This window comes from Diospyros lotus, chromosome 2 (assembly GCF_014633365.1).
Source record: "Diospyros lotus cultivar Yz01 chromosome 2, ASM1463336v1, whole genome shotgun sequence".
Lineage (NCBI taxonomy): Eukaryota > Viridiplantae > Streptophyta > Magnoliopsida > Ericales > Ebenaceae > Diospyros > Diospyros lotus.
Window position 1 is genome coordinate 12,519,136 of NC_068339.1, and position 18,087 is coordinate 12,537,222.

Here is an 18,087-nt window from a genome sequence, read left to right on the forward strand (position 1 = left end):
CACCCTGCGAACACACATACATTTTAGTAGGGCATTTAGACTTTTTTATAGTAAAATCTACAAATACACATTTTTTTTTTACTAAATATTAAAAAACACAATTGAACCTAGTTACAACTTGACAAAAGTAGCTAGTTTTTGTTATTTCCTTTTCTTGTACTGTGAGTAATACTTATATTATCATTATTATGAATTTAAAAATATCTTTAAGTTGGATTTGTAGTTTTTCTAATAATTTTGTATATTATCATCATATAGAACCAATGGTGTCTTAATGATGAATTTTTTCAAATTTTTTGATAATTTTTGGTTATTATGTTCATGAACACCACAAATAAAAATATATAAATATTATTTTTTGACATATCTCTGCCATAATTTCATCCCTTTTTTCCTTAAAATTGTCTATCCAATGTTCTTGTTCATATCTGTTTCCATACCAAATCTTAATCAATGCTTCTTCAATAGAGAGTACCCACAGAAGCTCATGGCTCCCCTTGACTCTCAAAAAATGCAACAAAACAATAGCTTTGATTACATCAATGACACCACATCTTCAACTTAATAACGAATAGTTGTGTGCACGCCAGCACGCTCGCGCAGGGGTGTGTGTGTGTGTGTGTGTGTGAGAGAGAGAGAGAGAGAGACCAGGGCATTTTTCCACTGCAGTAATATCGGAAAGAATCAGTAAGTCAAATTGACATCAAGTTCTAGGTAACACCTTCTACTGGGCCTGTCAGTCACGTTCAATAGAGGCTTATGTACAATGCTAGCTGAGAACAGCAGAGCCCAGTCCTGGCAAGTAATTGGGCCAAAACTTAGCTTCTGAACAGGCTTGCTCCCATTCCTTATGGATTGTCCTTGGGCAGTTTCTCAAATCTATTCAAGCCTCTCTTCTCTTCCAAGGCTAAGATGCTCCCATTTAAAATAACTAATCATGAAAATAGTTGATATTTAAAATAAAAAAAAAATCCAAAAAAAGAGGACCTAAGAAGTGACAGCTTCTATGAAGAAAAAGAAAGAAACTGAAACCAAAATTTGCTGAACATAATTCTTGACATTGGAAACAGAAGAGCAATTGAATATTTATAAACTGTGAACTCAACTAATTCTGTTAGAGATACAACTAAACTTGACAGTCGTACAAAGACAAGTGGACAAGTCCTAACTAACAAACTTAACTAAACTATAACTACACTTAACACGTAACTGCAGCTATATTCCTTCCTACAGGACAAGTAGACCTACTTCTCTAAACAGACCTATATTGTGATGGTGGTAGACTTTCAAGTAAGGCTAAGTTCAAGAGGATTTGAATGCTTGGAGAGGGTGGAAGAAGACACCTCATTTTGAAAACTGTACCCATGTCCAACATGTATCAAGCACAGACATATGTTGGACACTCCAAGATATGAATCACACACACTAATGGCGTGTCCTCATTTTTTATAATTATTTTTGTGTTTAGATAAATCTAGGACAAGCAACAGACACCTGTGTCCATAATTTTGAACACCCCATGAACACACAATCCTTTTAGTAGAGCTTTTAAATTTTTCTTTTTGTGGTAAAAATCTACAAATGCAACAATTTGTTTGCTAAATATTAAAAAACACAATTGAACCTAATAACAATTTCGAAAAAAATAGCTACTTCTTTCTTTTCTTGTAATTGTGAATAGTACCTACATTATCAGTATTATGAATTTAATAATATCTTTACCTTGGATTGGTAGTTTTTTTCTAATAGTTTTGTACATCATCATTATATAAATAAAATTAACATTGTCTTCATGTTGAATTATTAATACATTTTCGATAATTTTTTGTTATTATGTTCATGAACACTACAAATAAAAAATATATAAATATTATTTTTTGTTGTATCTCTGCCATATTCATATCCTTGTGTTTATAAATTTGTCACATCCCATGATCGTGTTCATATCCATTACCATCCCTCAATCTATATCGATGCTTCTTTCATAGAGAGTATACACAAAAAAGAATTAAGTCCCCTCGAGTCTCAAAAGGCAACAAAACAATAGCTTTGAATACATTAATAGCAACAGGTCTCTTAACTTAATAAAAAATAATATGTGTGTGCGTGTGTGTGTGTGTGAGAGAGAGATGTTTGACCAAGGCCTATTACATTGATGACCCTACAAATACAAAATGAACATATCTTCCTGATGGGGACAGGCCTATTACATTGGATGTAATATTTTAGTTATGCAAAATGCTAATGCTATTTAAATAATTTAATGAGTTGCACACTCGTCCATATTATTCCCAATGGGGACAGGCCTATTACATCAATGAAACGCTATCCTACCAGGCACTATCTTTTCCTCCTCCCAATTTGCTCCTTAGTTTACAACTGCAATGCCATAATTAGATCCTTCTAAGGATTTCCAGTAACCCCCAGTTTAATTATAATCATACAACAAAAGTAACCTGCTCCATAATTTACAAGGAAGATTTAGGTAAAATTTGTGAAGTTGGCTCTCAATAGGTAGAACATAGGAAGTCTGCAGAATGACTTCATAGGCTGATCACTGGGCAAGAAAGACACTCCGTGCAGCATTCAGGTCAGAAAACTATGTAAGCATGTTATCAAGCATGCCACAGGATAAAAATTAACCAAACCATGGACAGGATAATTTTAAATTTCTAGAGCTATCTTACAGAAATAATCTAACCAATTATGATGGGAAACCTGTTTATCATAAGGAAATCAAGAAAGGGATTCTGAATATGTGGCAATCCCTTCTGCACGTGCTTTTTTAGCGTAAGCAATAGCAAATGCAACACCATTCCTTTTGACAAATATAACCCTATATGCAAATATAACCAAACACTTCAACTGCTGTGTGCATTTACGATAACACTGTTGCATCCAGTTATCCTAAATTCAACGGCCTCCAAAAGACGCTACGAAAAACTTATTGCGTTGTCCATATCTAGCACACGAGAAATAAACAACCTCAACTTTACAACTTCATAGTATTCAATACTGCTGCCTTCTCCCTACCCCTTTCGTTCTACTTTTTTCAGCGGGGCCAAACAATTGGCAAAACGAAACACCCAATGACTTGATATTGATAACAATATTCAGAACCCATCAAGAAGAAGAAGAAGAACCGAAAGAGAACGATGAGTCCTTACAGGAGACGCAGTGGACAAACCCGCCATACGCCAAAACATCTTGAATTAAACAGCAAAATGGCCTCGAAGGAATCGTCAATAATCAGATCTGGGAATTCTCGAAACCCTAGCGCCACAATTCGCCACTAGTCGTCGGAGATCTCTGACAACCCGGGTCCTAAAATAAACGCCAGCCGGTAAGTGGTCGTTGTCGTTTGAATCTGAAGGAGAAAAGAGACGATCAAGATGATATAGAAACCCTAGATTTCAAATGACTGGGACTGGGATTGGGATTGGGATTGGGATTGGGATTAGGATTGAAATTGGATTCGATCGATTCGATGAGAGGGGCTGAAGAAACCAAATTGCTCGGCAATAGCGGGGAGGGTGCAGTGCTGTTTTTTTAGGAGAAAAATAACTTTATGCAATTGAATCGTTTTCTATATATTGTTCTATAATTCATGCATATATCTACTTTATATATTTACAAATATATGAACACATTTTATGTAAATTACATATAAATTCCCACGTTGTTTTGGAAATTCTAAAACGCCCCATAGAGAAAATATCTTCATTGTAATACTACTGATATTATAATTTAATTATGTTTCATCATGTATAAAGATAATAATATATTGATAAATTTTATTTTTATTTTTAAATTTAACAAATAAATTTGATATGAGTTAATCTATTTAATCCATGGAGAATCGAAATAAAATAATCTATTTTTTATTTTGATTTTTCTATTTTTTTCATTTTCAAAGTTGGGAAAAGATTTTTTTTTTTGTTTTTCCTCGTTTTATTGTTTTATTTTGATTTTTTTTAGTTTACTCAATGCCATCTTATTTTAAAGAATAAATTAATTTTAAATTTATCGAGATTTGGTTAGATGGCTAGATTGTATAAAATAATTATAAATTATGCTTGACTTTATTCTTTAGTTGTAAGAAATAATCATAATCAGATTATGTAAATTTCTAGGTTGGATTAATTTACTCAAAAAAATCATATTTATTTTTGTCTCTACTAAAAAGGAATTACGTAGAAAAATATTATTTTTTTGTCTCTCAATGAATTGAGAAGAATAGTCCAATTTGTCATTTCAAGACCAAGGTGGCTTGGATAATTGGTTGGGTGCAAGAATAGCTTGAAATGTGGATTGAGATTGGTATGACCTCCACACCCATCAATTATGTAATATTTAGATGTATCGATTCAATACAATATAATTAATTATAAAGAATTATAACTATTTGGTGTGATAATTTGATATAATATAATTAACTATTTAATATGGTGAAAATATGCTTGAATCTCATATGATATTGTCTATTTTGACTTAAAAGACAATTTTGGTTGAACACATAATTTTATCTTGAAAAGGCTTTCATGAGAGTGGAAAGATTTATTACTTTTAACCCATAAGTCATAGTTTACTCATATTAATGTGAATTATCACATACTTTTCCAACACCAGCTTTTTAATTGAGCATGAGTTATGTTTATAAGAGATTTGATTTGGATTTGGCCAAACATATAATTTTGTTTTTGTATTTTTTTTTTTTTAGTTATTTGAACTTTTCATTATTTTGATTGTATCGTTAGATCTACATTTTTTAGTCAATTTAAACTATGTACTTTAACATTTTTTTTTTTGTGATAATTCAAAATTTTAAATGTTTCAATTACACTCTTAAATATATATTTTTAAGTCAATTTAACTCGTGTACTTTGACATAAATAAAGTGTGACATGAATTTTATTATTTTATTTTATCTTTTCTTTTACACATAAAAATATAAGAGTTAAATTGATTTAAAAATATAAGTTTATGAGTATAATTGAAATAACAAAAAATTAGCTTGCCATATGAAAAAAGGATTAAAGTACAAGAATTAAATTGACTCAAAAATTAGATTTAAGAGTACTTAAAATAATAAGAAGTTCGGATAATCACACAAAAAAATCATAAAAGTACAAAGGACAAAAATATGGATTTGGCCGTTTGGATTTCCTTGATGCAATAGAATTATAATTAGACCTTACACAAAATATGGTTTATTTTAACTTAAAAATGTGTATTATCATGCTCACACTATTTTATATTGAATATGACATTCACAAGAAAGGTCGTAGTTTCATTTTCGCCTTATATTTGGAGATGTCAAAAATTTAATATCGAGAGAGATGTCAAAAATTTTATATTAAAGATAATAATAATGAAAAAATGGGTGGTTTCATTTTTATCTTATAATTAAAAATTTCAACTTAGTAGAAACTTAAACCCTAAATTCTAAATTGTAAATCATGTCATAGATGACCCCAACCTATAAATTATGCTATAGGCTTCAACTTTCCTTCCTCTATTCCCTCACTCCAAATGGTCAAATTTTGGAGTATTGCTATAAATAAAGGTCTAAATTCATATTATTGTTCACTCTATCTTAGTTTTACATATTATTTCTTGTTTTATTTATATCTTTTGTGTTTTTCCTCTTTGTTGACAAATCTTTTTGCATTTACTAGAAAATTTACAATTTCACATTTTACCATGCTAAATTGTAATTTTTTTCTTCATTTTATAGGAAATAAATTATTTGTAATATTTTAATTTATTTTCAGTAGAAACATTTTAAATTTTTAACACATATTTTGTGTACATCGCATTTCTAATTTTTATATGTTGGGGTATAGTTAATATATATATATATATTTTAACAATCATGTTATTGTTACCCATCTATTTTTTCTCAAAATTGTTGAAAATTGAGATAGAAATAAGTTCCAATTAATCTTATTGTTATCGAAATATAACAATTAAAACTTATTTATTTTGAAAAAAACTCAACAAATAGTCGACAAACTTAGGCAAAAGAATAATATTTTCTTAGAGGGGAGGTCACCCAAAAAGGGTCTTGTGAAAGGATGGCTTCGGAAGGAGAAGGGTCTTTGGGTGTGAGAAGCCACATAAAGGCTCTAAGGGGACCTATACAGAAGGGGTCTTGGAGCTTTCCGATCAACAAAATAGAATGCAATCAAGAGGCATATTAGAGTTTTTCCAGCGTAAACCTTCTGATGCCTAAGTCAGGGATGGTTATACTATTGAAGAATGCAGGTGCAATGCAGATGAGTGTCAAATAATGCTTCTTGAAAAACGAAAAGTCTTTGGAAGAGTGTATCAAAGAGTTGAAAAGAAGATTTCAAGTTTGAAAGAAGGATCTAGAAGACAAGGGGTTAGGGGGTATTGATACCCCTTAAAGGACTAGGACATGTGACAGACTATGACACGTGGCATAAATGCACAAAGGCACGTGGCACGACTTTTTGGATAAGGGTGTCTGGTTGTTCATGGGTTAGGGTTTGAAATGACCTTGGTGAGAACCACCTCTCCCCCTGAAAGGTTTTCGAAATGAAGATGGTCCAAAGAAAGGCAAGCCATGTTGCGCAAAACAACATGAGTTAAAATAATGAGAGACATGTCTCCTGAAAGGCTTTGGAGGCTAGTGAGCCAAGCGTTTAAAAAGCTAATTCCTAAAGTCTTCGAAAAATTGTCTAGACTTCTAAGATAACTAATCCCGAAAGGATCTGCGAAAGGCTACCCAAGTTTTTAGGAAACGAGCCCCGAAGACCCTTTTTGGAGAAGCATTCTCCCTAATTGAGGAAGTGTATGTTACATGCAAAGCCTCCACAATAAATCAGAATTACTTTAAATTCTGAAGTCTCAACCCCTCCCTCAACGAAATTCTCAATAATTTTTAGAAAGAAGAGAGTCAACCTTGATGGAACACCCAAGTCGCAAGAAGCAAATGGCAATACAGGACTATCGAAGCTAAAAAATTATTTTGAAATTGTTGATTTGTGATGCCATGCAACAGAACAGTTGCATTCAATTCAATATTTCCCCCAGAGGAAAGAGAGAGAACCCTACCCTGCAGGTTCAAGAAGAAGAAAGTGAAATGACAATGTAACAGAAACATCAAATGGAATGAGATTATGAGAAGAAAACAGACAACGTATATACAAAGCCAAACCAAACCGAATGGAAAACAAAATCACAGCCCACCCATCCCTGCCACTAATTTGGTTTTCAAGTACATGCATTGCATTATGCACAATTACGGCAAGGAATTCAATCTCTAAGTAAGAGAGAGAGAGAGAGAGAGAGAGAGAGAGAGAAAGCTTAGAGAGATTTTCTTTAGCACCCCAGATTTTCAATATTACATGACCATACAGATCCATTTAGAGTGGCAGATGGATCATCATAGTTTTGGTATATAATTTAATTTTGTGTATGGACCTAAAAATGGCTACCATGTTTATTGGGGATCATGACTACACTAGTTGGTCAGAACCAGGGTTAGCATCTGCGTCCAGGCTACGCCTCTTCTTCTTTCCCTCTCCATGTCGAGATCTTCGTGGAGCCTCGTCCTCGCTTTCACTCTCATCGTTCCTGAAGTTGTTTCCAGCACCATATTGATCCTCTTGCTGGGCTTTTACCCCTTGCTGATATGGAGTCTCATCAACGGCTCCTGAACCGGCCATCTCTACACCCCTGCCTTGATCTGAACCTGCACTGTATCTCTCATTCTTTTCAATAACGGGTCCCCTCTGATCTCGCTTAACAGGTCGGTTTGAGTGCTGTGCGGGCTGCGGAGGAAACATCGGAGGCATGCCAAGCGGCCGACCAGCTCTTGCGGGGACTGGTCCAACGCCTATCCCACCCATAAAAGGGGCTCGTCCTGGACCCATCATCATCCCAAACCCACCAGAAGGTGGCCGGCCAGGAAACATCATGCCAGGACCCGCAAAGTCACCTGGGAATCTTGGACCATATGGGGGGAAAGGACGGGGACCAACACCAAAAGGATCAGGCATGGGAAAACCATCAGGTGTGACAGCTCCATAAGAAAATCCATCACCACCCATCATGACGGGGGGAAAGCCCCGCATCCCAGGGAGAGGCCTAGCACCTGGTGCCAAAGGCATATGAGGAGGCCACATCATTCCTCTTCCCCTTCCTCTGCCTGGAGCAACTGCAGCAAAAGCTTGGCCATAGTTTTCGTCCTCCTCTTCGCTTTCTTCTTCCTCCTCCTCTTCATTGTCCTCGAATGGGACGATATCTGGTTTCTCGGTCCCATTGTCCAGATTGACCCCCTTTGCTTTTTCCTCCTCTCGCTTTGATTCTGCTGCAAGTGAGATTGCCTGAAAAATGAGAAGAACGAAATAGTACAAACAGTTTTTGTCATCCAATTAAACCAGAATGTACAGCAAGCAATGACAATATTGAATAATTTGCTTATCTGTCACATCATCAATGAAATAACTCCTGTTTAAGCAGACGGATGGCAGATAGTTGGGCCAAACTTATGCAATACACCCTTGTTAAAGCAAGTGAACTAGATGATAAGAAATACGAAAAATTGGAACCACAAAAATCACCAACAAAAGAGTTTCAGCAGTTTTCACTTTTCACAAGCATCAAGTAAAACAAAATGACTTAGAAAACAATGTCTTCCCCAAATCTTTAGATCTTAAAAAATGAAAGAAGGTCTAGCACACCTTTTACAAGCATCACGAATTTGACGAAAGCCAGAGAGAAAATAAAATGAAAGTACACAACCATCTTCAAATCTTTTAATAAAAGAATCACGGAGCAACATAGATATAGTGCTGCGAAGAAAATGAATTAAAACATGCAACTGGTTTAGGATACAAACAAAGAAGATGAACAAAGAGAAGCACAAGAAAAGGAGAAATACAGGAGAGCAAGAACACTGAAGAGGAGAATACAAGAAGGCTGAAACTCAATAAATAAAATGCAAGTTTTCTACACATCACTTTTCTCTATGTTTAAGAATTAGACTAACTCATGAATTACAATAGTGTGCTAGCAGAGGACCAGTTTAGGGATTGCAATTTAACCTGAAAATGCCCTGCCCCACCCTCAACGGGAAGGGTTTGTGATTTAAATAAATAGATTAGATGCAAGCATTGGGTTCAAATGAAACCTGAAGTGGCTTGAGGAGAAGTAACTTTATGAAACCCAACTTGGAACTCCACTAAATATAGTGTGAGTGTGAGATGCCCTAAATACCCCAATAATATACTGTATGCAACCTTCAGTAAATATGAGGATAGGATATGGTTCAAGATTACCTAAATTTAAGTTTATAGAATTTGTATATATAGGTTTAGCACACCCCAAACTAACCCCACCGATTGGGATTAAGGCTTGTAAATGTTGTTGTTGTCATAGGTTAGCGCACGCCAATGTGGTTGATCTTGAACCAAATTAGTTGAAGAGCAGTGTGGAATTCTCATGCAAACAGGGATGGGTCAATAGGCTTTGACCATTGTATATTTCGAATGAATAGCTGACAGGATTTTCCAGTTAGGGGCAAGGTGGAGTTTATCTAAACCACATGATTGGAAATTAGGTATTCTACCTAGAAGAAGACAATTACTGAACTTTTTAAAGCCAAACATCACTTCCAGTACTGCCATGTGGACACTAGACAGGAATTCCACCCCACAAATAAAAACTAATATGAAATACTATACAAGTCCAAAAAAGCCACCGAGCAATTATGAATTAAAGAGGATGGGTATGAGGTCCAGTAAAAATAAGCTCAAGTAGATGATACATAGCAGAGGAGGGGGAAGTTTGAAGGGAAAATGAGGAAACAACAACATAAAAGGAGGAGATAGGAATGAAGAGTCTGAGATCTTGCACCAGAAACAATCAAAAGATGCTAAAATTAAGTCATCACAAGCTTCCAAGAATAGAGTGAGGAGCATAACGGTAAGGCTCATGGGGATTATTCCTTCCTTTTGCCATTATGTAGTATCTGGCACAAAAGAAATGGTATAACTTTTACTAGCACAAAGCATTCCACTCACTTATTAAACATAATAATCCTCATTTCCCCAATTTTGCAGATTAGGGAGGAGACTGCATTATTCTCTTCTCTCTACCTTCATGGGTCTTTTAGAGAATCTCATTTTTATGCAGATAATTAGGCTTTTTGACTCTGCCTTTCTTTTCTTTTGTAGAGTTTGCACTTTAATGCTGACTTTCTTTTCTAGCATGACTGCTTGTCAAATAGACAAAAAGGATTGGGAAGGGAAGTGTTGAGCTGAAACAAGAAAAATAATAATATTGCAACCCCCCTCAGGAAACTGATGATCAGTGAACATCTCATGTAAAGCAAACGTGCTTTACATATTCTGTTCAGTTTTAATGAAAAATGGAGGGTAAATTTAGAAATTGTCATTCCTCAGACAACTCAAAATATGCCTTTCTTGGTAATGATGAGGGTCCTCTATGACATATCATTCATCCTTAACTGCCCCTAATCCTAAGTTAGGGTTGGTGGCATGGCACTCTAAATGTCAATTGACTTTTAAAAATCACATTAACTATACAAATCCCAGTCAAAAGAATCATGTGGCAAAATTTTATACCGGACCTACCTAATGTAACCATCTAGCGAGGGAATAATGAGATGACATTCCAACACAACTTTCAAATTAAAAAATTTCATGATAATGGTGGTAAATGGAGATAGTTGATATGGTTGTGTTCCATCAAATAGTTGATATTGTGAACCAACATGTACAGCATAAAGTAAATAAAAATAAAAAAAAGAAACTTACCATCAGTTCACTATCTGGCTCAAGATAGAGCAGGGAAGCCAACTGCTCACCTATGGAAGGCTCCAGCTCCTGACAATCTCTGCTAATCTGCAATTATATGGGGAAAATGATAATAGTTTGAAGTTGATAGAAGATCATCAAAAGATGTTGGCCACGGACAGCACAAAACAAGAACCAGAAAGACCAATGAGAATGCACCACTTAGCTAAGACACATATATAAATCATGAGATATAGTTGATATGAGAACTCATATGAAATGAAAAATTGAAGGTGAATAATAATATTTGTATTTTGCATTGCAATAATTGTGAAGGCCCAAAACAACTGCCACATCAGTCACCTAACACTTGTCCCATGTACCAGTAAACTGTAGGGACCTCAATGTTGAATTGTTACTATTGAGGATCAAATGATATTTCTGTGTGTAATTCTAATTAGCTTGGAAATTAAAATTGCTAAAACACATTTTGGAAACTAGGGGGGGACAATAAATAGTTGGAAAGTTGAGAAAATGTTTAGAGATAGAAACTAAAGCTTATGTGAATGTTTATACAATCCCAACATTAAATGATTGAATATCTTATGAGGTATGCATATCATCTTTAGGTTACAAATAAACAACACAGAAGTAAATTCACGCCCTGTTGAACTAGTGTCACATAAATTAATTATACAAACCTCAAATACATAAATTTTTAAATCTATAAGGTTCCGATCAAATAAAATTTACAGTAAAAAAATAATTATGGCATGAACTGTAAACAAATACGACAAGGTAGGGAGGCCCTTAGCCCTAACCTGTTTACTGTTTTCTCAACTTCAGCAAGTTTAGGATTCTCAGCATATTTTTACAAGTTTCACAGAAATATGAATAATGATATTTTGTCCTAGAAATATTGGAACTTGAGTCTTTTAGATAAGTTCTGTCATTTTCTTAGGAAACGTAAACTTCTTGTCTGTTTAGGTGAAAATGAGCCAAGACAAATCATGATAACAAGCTCAAGGTTGGTTGCTGACATCATCTCTTTTATTGATTTTGAAAATTGAAATATGAATTATATATATTTTTCCCCTTAATGCAGGTAGATGATCCAATCAACCTGAAGTGAAATTATTTTGAGTAGTATTGGTTCCCAATAAAATCACATGAAAATGACCTCAAACAAAGTCAACAACCTAACAGTGATCAGTTATTGGAGAAACAACTTATCGATTACATGACCTGTTATTAGTTTATAATTATTAACAAATAAATTTAGAAAAATTCGATATTTTAGGGCTTGTTTAGTTATAGTGTCTATACTTCCCCCCCCCCCCCCCCCCCCCCTTTTTTTTTCCGGAACCAAAAGTTGTGAAAAACTTTGAAAATATATTTGTTTTCATGTAGTTTTCATTTTAGTATGATAATGTTTTCCTGGACCTAGTGAAAATATATTTTAGTTGCCTCCTAAAACTAGGGGGTTTTAAGATTAAGTTCTTGAAAACATTTTTGGAAAAAAGCTCAAATTTAGCCCTTGAACTTTTCTCCGTTTGTCACTTTAGTCCCAAAACTTCTTTTTGGCTTGAATATACCCATATACTTTATGAATTGCTCCACTTTGACCCTATGACTAATGTATTTTACAAGTTGGTCCACTTGGAGTTATGCCTAGTGAAGATAAGGCGTCTTAGATGCATCTACAATATGATTGGAACATATAAAGAAAAAGACTAACAGATGAATCTGAGAAGAGTGGAAAAAGGAAAAAGTTTATAGCAAAAGATTCAACGGAAAACCAAAGAGAAGTCAATGGAAAATTCTAAGTGCAACACAAAATTAATTGCTTTACAAAAGATATAGTCACGGATAGAGATGATTGGAGAGCTAGAACCTATACAACCAACCCTACCAGATGAGATTAACACTTATGATGATAAGGGTTGACAAACTTCGCCCTCCCTAAGCGGCAACTTGGACTCCAACAGTACCCCTCGGGCGATCTATGTCAGGATCCAAGGATATAGTAGTAATAGACAAATAGATGTATTTTTTTGTTGTATTTGCTATTAATTTGGATTGAACAGGTTGTACTTAGAAGTTGCTAACAGTTGTACCTAGAAGGCATAGTCTTTAGCTATAATTGGTTTAAATATTTGACAGTCCTATTGACGCCAAATCACTACTATCTGAATCAGTATATAAAACTGATCTAGCATAATCCATGGGTATGAATGAATACAATTGAAATATTTCTGATTTCCTTCCTCCAAATTCTCTCTCTCTCAATCTTTCTCTCCCTTACTTTCTGTTCTTTTGATTCTCCCTTTTCTTCTTCTAAATTTCCCCTCAATTCTTCCAATTTCCAATCCAAACCCTAGGTACATAACAATTTGGTATTAGATCCAACGTTCCTTGGCTGTGGTTCCTGCAATCGGTAGTAGTTGATTCCAACGACTCTTGGCAGAATCGATAGAGCAAAGACTTCAGGTGATTCCAGTGAATACAAGGACTCCGATGAGTTCCATTGGTTACAGTGTGATAGGCAAGTGCAAGCATCTGAAAGGAATCAAGATCGATTCAAGAATTCAGGTGAATTCCAACTAGTGGTCGGTGATTGGGTGGGGACTCCACTGGCAATCTTGAATTCACTTTGATCATGAGTAGATAGTGAGAAGGAAGACGCGATCAAAGCAGAGCCTTGAGTGATTTTCGGTGAGCTAGATTAATGTCAATCGAACGAGGAGATAATTTTAGTCATTCCGGTCAAACTTATCCGTACGATGAAGCAGAGCTAGGCGAATTCCAGTGATTTGGTGAACAAAATCGGTCAATCCTCAGTTGTGAAATTCTGTCGATATGAGCGAACTGTTGAGGAGTTTCAACAGAACCGATCGGCCAACAATTCTGATATGAGTCCTAAGGAATCAAGGATAGATCGTCACCAAGCGAGGTGCTCCTCGGAATTGATTGAGGCGACTTTGAAGGATGGTAACGAAGCCGATCGAAGGTGGCGCAGGGCCTAATGATCACATCTCGTTCAACTTGCGGGCAACACGGAGTGAGTGGTTCTTGAAGCCGGTCGAGTCGCAGGGAGCAATTGGGTAAGCTGAGCTACAGGCGATCACGACTTGTGATCTGGAAGAGTTGTTCGATTTTCTTGGAGGTGAGCAAGAGGTTGATGCTCAACCGTGAATTGCAGTAATTTTGCTCGAAGTGGAAGGACGAAGCAACTTAGGCGGATTTGGGAACCTAAGTCATAAACTACTGCAGCCAGTGATTCTCAATTCTGGAGAATTCAATTGGTTGCATCACAATCTGTAACAACCCACATCGAGTGATAGGAAGGACCAAAACAACTTACCATGATGGGCCTATGCAAACTTCCCAGGGGGTCATCTATCCTTGAGCTTCCCCAGCTTAAGCACACTTAATCTGAGAGTTCTTTGTCTACATTCAGCCCTAAAAGTATCCAACTAGTGTTGTTTTCTTCCTTACTTATTCTCGATATATACTGTCATTCTCTGGGCTCTTGGGGTATTACATTCTTCCGCCCTTAAGCACATGACGTCCTCGTCATGCGACCTTACAATGGGTCCCAGATCTTCTCCCTTTTGGGGGAAACCATCCTAGAAGCCTTCCAAAAGCCGCTCCTTGTACAGGCCCTCGAGCCTCGACGCCACTCCTCGCCCTCATCGGACCGCCTTCACCAAGGGTCGGCTCTGATATCACTTATAACATCCCGCATCGAGCAATAAGAAGGACCAGAACAACTTACTCTGATAGGTTTATGCGAACTTCCCAGGGAGTCACCCATCCTTAAGCTTCCCTAGCTCAAGCACGCTTAACCCGGCAGTTCTTTGTCTACATTCAGCCCAAAAGATATCCAGTTGGTGTTGTTTTCTTCCTTACTTATCCTCGATATATACTGCCTTTCTTTAGGCTCTTGGGGTATTACACAATCACTCAAGGAAGGTGAGCAGCCTAGACAATTCCAGTGATGGATTCCAACAATCTGGCGAATTTCGATGATCTAGAAGGTTGTTCGACTTTTGGAGTAGTGGTAAACAGTGGTGATTTACAAAGGTGAACAGTGGTGAATTCTAGATCAGTTCCTTAGCCTTCAGTTTCTTCTGCTTGTGTAAGTCTGACTTCCCTAGGGCGGAATTCAGTGAATGATACGTCAAAATTGAAGGCAGTTTAGAGCTGGTGGTTATCAGCTATTGCAAGGTGACTTAGGCGAAACCTACAGTGATTCAATGAAACAAATCCAAGGGTGCTGAATTGAGAGGAGATCGATTCTCAATTCTAGTGGATAATAGTAGCTATTTTAGAGTCAATCAATTTTCTAGAGGTTGCAAGAGAACTGATCAAACTCACAAGAAGTACTCTGAGATTGATTTTCTGGAGGCTGTAGGAGAACTGATATAACTCATAGGAAGTACTCTGAGCTTTCTGTTCGAATTGTGGAAGAGAAGCGGGAGGTTTGACCGTTGAAGGCAGAACAATAGGGTGATTCACTGTTGTTTTCAGAGTTTGTTGTAGTCATTCAAGAAGGCTAGACAGATTCAGCAAAGTGAGGTCTCAGAACCGGAGGATTGTTGAGTTATCGTGTCCGCAATCAATGGCCAACAACTACAATAATAATAATAATAATAAATGCAGAGCAAGTTTCCTGCCAAAGACTCTTCCAAGCAATCAATCCACCATGGTCGACGGCACCCGAATGAAGCAAATGAAATCGCAGTTGCAGCAAGTGAATACATCCATGGTGGAAATTCAGAATCGTGTGGAGACGATGGAGGAGAATATTGGATCAATGGTGTATCGGAAGTTTGAGGTGGTTGCGAAGAAGCTCCGGGGGGAAATGTGCGATCAGATTAGGGAGGAGATGCATAAGCAGGGCAATTTGATGTGTGATCAACTATAACAATTTATGCTTATGTTCTCTGGTCGACATCATGTAAGAATTGCACCTAACTTCCCTCCTAAGGATTTGTTGGAACCAATTCTACCGAGAATTGGAACCAACAACCAGAATGCTGGATCAACGAAGTTCGAAGTAGATCCGGTTACAGTGGGAGAGAATGTGCTGGAAAAGAGGCAGGAGATTCCAACTCTTCCACAGTTCCACCCCATTCCGGTTTTCAGGTGCCCAAACTTGATTTGCTGAAATCTGAGGAACAATCAAATTTGGAACGAAACATTGATTTGTTAGATAAGTCGGTTATAAAGCAAGTCGGAGCTGTGAGTGGTGATGCCTATGACAACGATTGTAGGCCGGATCAAGTCTTTGACACTCCACATACAGTCAAAGAAGTTCTGATCGGGCAATCTAGATCGGAACAGTCTTATAATGGCTATAAGGAAATTGTTCACATGGATGATAAGGTCCTAGGACTAGAGGAAGATAGTTAGCATGTTCAACATTTTTCTACCGTGGCTGAAGAATTAGTTAGACCATCATCTGGGTTCAAAACAACCAACATTGAAGGAGCGGTGATGGGGAGAATTGGTGTGGACTGTAATTAGGGTTTCAGATGTGAAATGAAGAAGCAGAAAATACCGAAAAAAGAGAAGTTCTGGAAATACCTCGATCAATGAATTAACCAAATGAAATCAAGCATAGCTGAACTATTTATATCCAGCTATCCTTTTAACAGTGAATAGACTAATCAACTTAGCTATTTAAACTAACACTTCACTAAATGCAACAAACAATATAGCAAACAGTATAACTAATTACAACAATTAATGGTACTAATTAGCATCAATCTCTTCAACATTCTCCCTCAAATTAGACTTCCTGGCAGAGTTAGAACATATAGTCTTTTGTCTTGTCTAACGCTGCTAATACATGAGAGTATATTGGAGATAATCTGAGTCCAAGTTTGCTACACAAAATGACAACCTATCCCTTGATAGTCCTTTGGTAAAGATGCCTGCCACTTGATGTAGAGTAGGAACATACCAAATTTCAATCTCTCCATTTTTCACCTTTTCCCGAACAAAGTACACATCTATCTCAATATGCTTGGTACGTGAATGAAACACTAGATTTTCTGCATACTCTTTGCTGCTAGATTATCACACCATAAGATTGGAACATGGACTAATGGATATCCCAATTCAGAAAATAAAGATTTTAACCACATGATTTCAGTCACTCCTTGTGCAACTGCATGATACTCTGCTTCTCCCATAGAACGGGTCACCACGTATTGTTTTCTAGAACTCCAAACCAACAGATTTTTCTCAAGAAATACACATAAGCCACTGGTAGATCTTCTAGTTACTTTGCAACTAGCATGATCTGCATCAATGTAAATTGTTAGGGACAACTCATTAGAGATAGGTGCAAACAACAAACCCAGACCTATTGTGCCCTTGAGATATCGAAGTAACCGTTTACAAGCCATCCAATGTAGCACCTTAGGAGAAGACAAAAACTAGCTCAATTGATTAACCACAAATGCTATATCTGGTCGGGTATAGATCAAGTATTGAAGAGAATCAATGATGGTTCTATAGAGTGAGGGATCAGAAAAATCATCTCTTTCATCAGTTAATGAAATGCTCAAATTCACTGGTGTCTCACAAGGCTTGCAATCTTGGATTCCCGCCTTTTTGAACAAACCCAATGTGTATTTGGATTCAGTAAGATATATACCACGAACATCTCTATGAGCCTCAAAACCGAGGAAATAATTGACTGAAACTAAGATTTTGAGGGCAAAATAAGCATCCAAATCATTAATACATGCCTTAAGAGCAATAGGATCAGATCCCGTGATAAGAATATCATCAACATACACCAATATGAATAATACAACTTTAGTAGTTCTCTTAATAAACAGAGAAGCATCTGAAATAGATCGGACAAAACCCCAATTTTGCAAAGCTGTTCTTAATTTGGTGTACCAAGCTATAGGTGCTTGTTTGAGACCATAGAGTGACTTTTTCAATTTACAAACATAGGATGGAAATCTTGAATCAACAAAGCCTTCAAGTTGTGACATGTATACATTCTTAGTTAGGTCTCCATTTAAAAATGCATTATTAACATCCACTTGTTGAATGACCTAACCAAAGAAGACTACCAAGGAGAATAAAACTCCAATGGTGGGAGCCTCAACAATAGGACTAAAAGTCTCGGCATAGTCTATCCAAGGGTTTGAAGAAAACCTTTAGCTACCAAACGAGCCTTATGCTTTAGGATTGAACCATCAGATTTATACTTGATCCGAAATACCCATTTGCAACCAATAAGATTCATATCAGATGAAAAAGGGACTAAATC

At 36.4% G+C, this 18,087-nt stretch overlaps 2 protein-coding genes across 2 annotated transcripts in view; both read right to left on the reverse strand.

Moving 5' to 3' along the window:
* The window catches only part of LOC127794021 (uncharacterized), a 29,225-nt gene extending 25,657 nt beyond the window's left edge, over nucleotides 1–3,568 (reverse strand). Inside the window, exon 1 of the mRNA XM_052324879.1 lies at nucleotides 3,168–3,568. Within this exon, the coding sequence (XP_052180839.1) occupies nucleotides 3,168–3,206 (39 nt within the window). The 5' untranslated portion in view covers nucleotides 3,207–3,568. The remainder of the gene's footprint in view (nucleotides 1–3,167) is intronic.
* A 3,554-nt stretch (nucleotides 3,569–7,122) lies between these two features.
* Nucleotides 7,123–18,087, reverse strand: part of LOC127794577 (30-kDa cleavage and polyadenylation specificity factor 30) — a 69,471-nt gene continuing 58,506 nt past the window's right edge. The window contains exons 6-7 of the mRNA XM_052325795.1: nucleotides 10,809–10,895; nucleotides 7,123–8,354 (exon numbers count right to left, since the gene is read on the reverse strand). Coding sequence (XP_052181755.1) covers nucleotides 7,485–8,354; nucleotides 10,809–10,895 — 957 coding nt within the window. The 3' untranslated portion in view covers nucleotides 7,123–7,484. The remainder of the gene's footprint in view (nucleotides 8,355–10,808; nucleotides 10,896–18,087) is intronic.